A 6000-nucleotide genomic window follows, 5' to 3' on the forward strand; every position below is an offset into this window, starting at 1 on the left:
ACTCCATTCCTAGGAATGCACTGAATTTTCAGCCGCCTTCATTTGAGAACCAGATACACAACACAGAATTTCTGAGGAAAATTTTCTTTAAATAAAAGTGTGGTTATTTTATTGGCTTGTGTTTTTTAAATTCCGTGCCATTAAAATTGAGTTAAATTAAAAAGTCTTACAAAATTACTTTGTATTATTTAATCAAATAAATAATTATTACAAAGCATTTTCGGTTTTAGACCAAGCACATTCAGAATTCTCAGTTTCGGCCCAGAATTTTCATTTCGGTGCATCCCTACCATTTACTGTAACTGCATACAGTGTTTGCAACTACATGCTCCTTTAAAGGATTACACACACACACACACACACACACACACACACACCAGTATGCAGAGAGACATTTAAGAGGGTTCATTCTCCACATAACTTTAAATTCATGTTGCTGAAAAATGTGTTAAGAAATTTTGTGCATGGCCTCTTGTTTTTGTTCCACGTTAGCTTCCTGCCCACTAATTTTTGCCTCTTACAAAAGCCACAAAGCCTTCTAAGAAGACAGTAAAGGCTTATGTCATGCCTGACCAGTAGTTAGGCTGAAACTTGAAAGTTAAGTTGCACATTGTTTAGGTTTTATTATTATTATTTTATTACTATTATTTTGATTTATGTCGAGTTTTAGGTTGTACTATGCTTACCTTTTTTAAAGTAATTTGAAATTTATTTTTATATATTTGTATTTTCATTTTGAATGTAATATGGCAAGTAACTGCACTAAATGGGTTTAGTTTTCACAGTTATTAATATATGCAATTTCAGCAATAAAAATGGTAAATTTTCTAAAAAGGAAACAAATTACTTGTTCATTTAAAGAGACCCGTCTTATTATTAGTATTGCTCTTTAGTAAAGAAAAAGTACTTCTTATCCGATTACTCGATGGAATTTTCGGTAGAATACTCGATTACTATAATATTCGATAGCTACAGCCCTAGAGTGGACGTTCCCATAAATCCTTGTATTAAACATGATATTTTACAGAATTAATGTGTTACATCATAGTACAAACAAAGATGTCCATTTACTCACAAATGAGCAAACGAACACCCATGTCTACTACAAATAAAACAGAAATTCAATTCCAACCATCAACTCCTCAGGATCAAAGTCAAATTCAGTTTCAGCCATTTACTCCAAGACTTGCATACTAGAGGAAAAAAAAAAGGAAAACCATAAACAAAAAGGAGAGGAGCAGCAGTACGCCTCCATGAAATGTGCGAACCGTGAAATTAAATCGTTCATTGTACACAAAGCACCGGCCTGAAAAAGCATAACAAAATGACTCTCCCTCAGAGAAACTGTTTATTTATACCAAACGTGCAGTTACTTCATGGCATATTTGCAGAAACATTCACCAGAAAAAGTCTGAGCTATAAAAGGTCAAAAGCAAATACTTATTTTAGTTTTATCCAACACTACAATAAACCCATGAGTACATTATATATGGACAGCTACACCGAATTAACGGGAATCTAATTTGATTACAGAATTATGAATAGCCTTGAATTCAATTTAGGGATCAAATCTTGGATTACATGCATCACTTTGCAGATACAAAATGGTGCCACCTCTGATATGAGTGAAGAAAGCTGCACTATTTCTAGAAAAACACTCGCTTCCAGCCACTTCTTCAGTCGTTGATCTCTTCTGAGGAGAAACTGGCGTGAATAAATGTGACTGAATGAGGACGGACTGAAATAGCTTTACTGAAGATCAGATCGATACATCTCAGACACTATCCTGTGAATTACACATTAATCACTCCTGAGGTTGATGTTCATGAGAGAGAGGGACAGACACACATGGGAGGAATGAAATATACAATGTAGGATGCATACAAATTAACAGTTACAATATTCATAATGCACAGCTATTTGTCACACCACTAACAGCACATTAAACTGACAGAAAGATGGGGGAGATGGATAATGTATGAAATAAGAGGCAAGCAATAAAGAAATAACGTAATCCTATAATTTAGCCTAATGGGGGCGTTCACACAAGGACGCTTTCCCTCTGTGTTCATTCACATGTGTGACTTTGCTCGAAGTGTTGCACTATCAGTGTTTTAAGACGCGTGTACTCAAAAGTAGCAGCTCACTTTAAATACTTTACAATCCAACAACAAGTTCGAGTTTCGAGTCAGACATCATGAATAACTTGCGGTTCAAGCGAGTATGATTAATCTAATAAGTGAGTCAGATAAATTCCGTAACAATCGCTCTGTGTAGTTCATTCGAGTCTTTGGTTCAGATGAGGCTCTCGTCGCGTTGTGTTTGTGGTCAACTTAAAATAATCGTTTTATAGAAGTAATCTGTTCGAGAATCGGACTACCTTGACCGTGATGAATTTTGATTCCCTAAAAAACAAAAAAAGCTTATAAACATCCTCTGTTCGGAAACTCAACTAGAATGTATTTGCTTTTTAGGTATCGCGCTGTATTCGATTCACTAAAAAGAACCGGATAAAAGAATCATTGGTTCGGAATCTACATGGATTCACTAAAAGAATCGGCTCTCAAGATTCTTTTTTTTGTTCAGGAATCGGACTATTTGTCACGCTGTGTTTTTTGTTTTGTTTTTGGCATTCAGAACCAACTATGAGCTATCCATTCGTAGTCGAACTACACCAACATGATTTTGAAACAATAAAAGCAGCCAGTCATTCGTTAGAGAATCGAACTAACAGTTACATGCTTGCTATGTTTCGCGCCGTGGAGCCTGTAGCGGTGCTAAGCAAGAAACACTGACAGTGTGTTTAATACGGTGTTCCGTGACCGTCCACATCAGCAACTTCGAGAACCGTTAAAAATCACTTAATAATGAAACCTTCAATCACGACAACAATTCAGTTAAGGTATTATAACATCATAAATAATAACGTCTTAAATTGCGCTCTTTCTAGTTGTCCTGTGTGAACGCCCACTAAAAATAACACACGCACAGGAGTGTGCATGCAAGGTAAGGCTTTGTTCTAAAGCTGAGAGCTAAATAACAGCGTATCATCTCTCACCTCAACATAAACAGGGTACACACGCGTCTGTCCTCGATGCGCTAAAGCTGCCCACACTGTCCCTCCATGCAGTCAATACACAAATACAGAAGAAGTCATGCTAAGAACGCGGTCAAACGCCGCTCAGTTCACACTCACGCCTGTCTGGACACAGTCCCGTGCGTCGGTGCGGCGCGGAGATTTCAACACACATGCGGCACATTTAAACCACGTGAGAGTGCGTCCAGCACACCAACCAGCACGCAACACATCCTCAACAATAACCGAACAGATCCAAACACGGTTGGATGAAATCATCAACATCATCATTACAAAAGCACATCAGCTCAGATGTGCCGCTGTCTCTTACCTGCGGTGCTGAAGCCGCTCTGTTTCCAATCCGGACTCAGTCCGCCCAGAACCGCCGCCTCGAGCTGCAGCATCGTCATCCTCCTCAATCCTCAGCGGAGAAATAAAACACGCGTCACGACGCTCAAGACTTGCTCTGGCTGTGAACGTGAGGTGTGAAGGGTTCGTGTGCTCACTGTGATGTGTTTGATTTCTGCCCATGTGCTGCAAGTGTCATCAGTGAGCAGCCATGACAGCGACGTGGTGCATTATGGGATACTTAATAAGGCAACGCCGCTAAGGGAACGTCGAGATTTGACCAGACGCTCAAATGGACGCAAAATAAAATCAGTATTGGATTACTGCATTACATGATTGAAATAACATAACAGATAACAATAACATGCAGATTCGAAGTATAATTAACCATTCTATTGTCTTGTGTTTTTGTTAAAGAATAGAATAGGATATAAGTAAGGAACCTTTTGGTATCTATCTATCTATCTATCTATCTATCTATCTATCTATCTATCTATCTATCTATCTATCTATCTATCTATCTATCTATCTATCTATCTATCTATCTATCTATCTATCTAATATTCAAATTCAACCCAAATGAGGCTTAGGGACATTGTTCAGAATATCTAAACAAACACAATTAAAGCTCACTTTTATCATCAAATTTTCATGAACTTCACTTCTGGCCTTTCATTGTTTGTTTGTTTGTTAATCTAATTCTCAAACTGAGCCCAAAATGTGTTTTATATACTAGGCTATTATATAATATTATTTCATATTAATTATATAATTAGTACAATGGCTTTAGTTATTAAAATAATAGAATTTCCTCAAAGCTCGCTTTTGTATTTTTAATGGAGTTAAAATGTAGTTTGAAACTTTTTAGCTTGTGTTTGTGCTAACCATAAAGCTCTAAAGCAATTCAAAGAAGGTGAAAAATTAGCATATCAAAAAGAAGAAAAATATGCATAGTTTCCAGTAATGCTGAAAAAGTGAGTCAGAGATGATTCCTTTCTTTTTTAAAGAAACTTTTATTCACTGGGCCCTTTTCCTCTCATCATTCTAACTTCGAGATATTACTTATATCTGTCCCTTTTTCCCAATAAAGCTTTTGATTATTTTAAGCAGGCACAGAGCTGTGAATACAAAGCTTCCTGTGCAGATGAACACTATATCTGTACCAAATGACTGACTGTTAGCATAAGGGAACCTGAGGGGGCCGTTGACTTCTGGAACCCTCCTGTTCTATCTCTCTCATGCCTCTGATGCTTCTGGCGGTAGTAGAAGGTCATTCTCGTTACAAAAAATCAAGCAGATGATTCGTCTTGATTACACGGAGTGGCAGAGGACCGCTGGAGTCCGGAAGGTTTGGCAGTGTGTAACTCGTGTTTGTGTGAGTGTGTGTCAGATATAAGGAGAGACCCCTAAGGTCAGGTCAAAAATACATTCACACACTCAAATGCAGAATGATGTGTTGTATTAGACGTGAAATGACCGCGATAGAAACCATGACCCATTACATCAAATGTGACATTAAAGGTCAAATGCATTTGTGATCACATATTCACTTTGTACAGGAAATGTAGTTGCTGTATGTTTGTTGTTTTGGTGTAAGCTGTTTTTGTGCTGATTCGAACACTGGGCACTTCAATTTGTCAGTTCCACTTAATTACATTCTATAGCTGTTTTCAATCGTTCTTCCTCTCTCTTGAGCAGCGAGGTAAGGTAATTACAGAGGCAAGATATGGCTGTATTGTAACACTCATTAGCCTAGAGAAACGTCTGGCTATAGGACCAGAACCAGAATGCAATGTGTGAACTATGGGGTTCTTTATGCTTCATTTTACTGTGACAGCTAATTACTATAGCTAAATGTGTTTGATGAAAGATAAAGATAAACATAGCAAAATGTGTATGTGTGTGTGTGTGTGTGTGTATATAAACAAAACATTAAATATTGCTTATTTTTTTCTTTATTAAACACTGCATTACTGGCATTATTACAACACTGGCTGTGTCGTTAAATAAAAAGTCTATCAGTATTGCTGCAACAAACCCTTCATGCTGCAGTTTATGGTGCTGCTGTAAATGGCAGAAGATTTTTAACATGCTTACATTTTTTTAACCGTTTAGCTGCCCCACCAAGAAAAAGGCAATGGAAAAATTTTTGTTTGCATTTCTTATCTCCTTATGTCACTAGTTACCACACTCAATCTATTTTTTTTCCAACACATCCCATCATTTTTTAAAATATCGGCCTCTACCAAATGATTGATGTGTCACTTAATTGTAAAATTACTGGAATTCATAGACATACTATGAAAATCAGAAAATATGAAATATAATACTAATTTATTAAAAAAAAAAATCTAAATAAAATATTTTTGTTTAGTGAATCTTGTTGATAAAATCTTGTAACTATCTAATCAATCAGCTAATCTGAAGTTACTGATAACTCTTTTTTCTTCTATTTTCCACCTTTTATCATGCAGGTTCTTATGATTGATTGATAAATAATTATTTTGCACTGTCACTGCAGGTCTGGACTCTGGAGAGCATCATAACTTGTTTGTTCATCAGCATACAGATGAGAG

General features: G+C 36.7%; 1 protein-coding gene across 1 annotated transcript in view; it reads right to left on the reverse strand.

Moving 5' to 3' along the window:
* LOC306850662 (tetratricopeptide repeat protein 27-like) overlaps positions 1–3658 on the reverse strand; it is a 78230-nt gene extending 74572 nt beyond the window's left edge. Inside the window, exon 1 of the mRNA XM_079386423.1 lies at positions 3408–3658. Within this exon, the coding sequence (XP_079242549.1) occupies positions 3408–3486 (79 nt within the window). The 5' untranslated portion in view covers positions 3487–3658. The remainder of the gene's footprint in view (positions 1–3407) is intronic.
* Positions 3659–6000: the final 2342 nt, after the last annotated feature.

The sequence above is a fragment of the Barbus barbus genome, assembly GCF_936440315.1.
Source record: "Barbus barbus genome assembly, chromosome: 30".
Classification (NCBI taxonomy): Eukaryota; Metazoa; Chordata; class Actinopteri; order Cypriniformes; family Cyprinidae; genus Barbus; species Barbus barbus.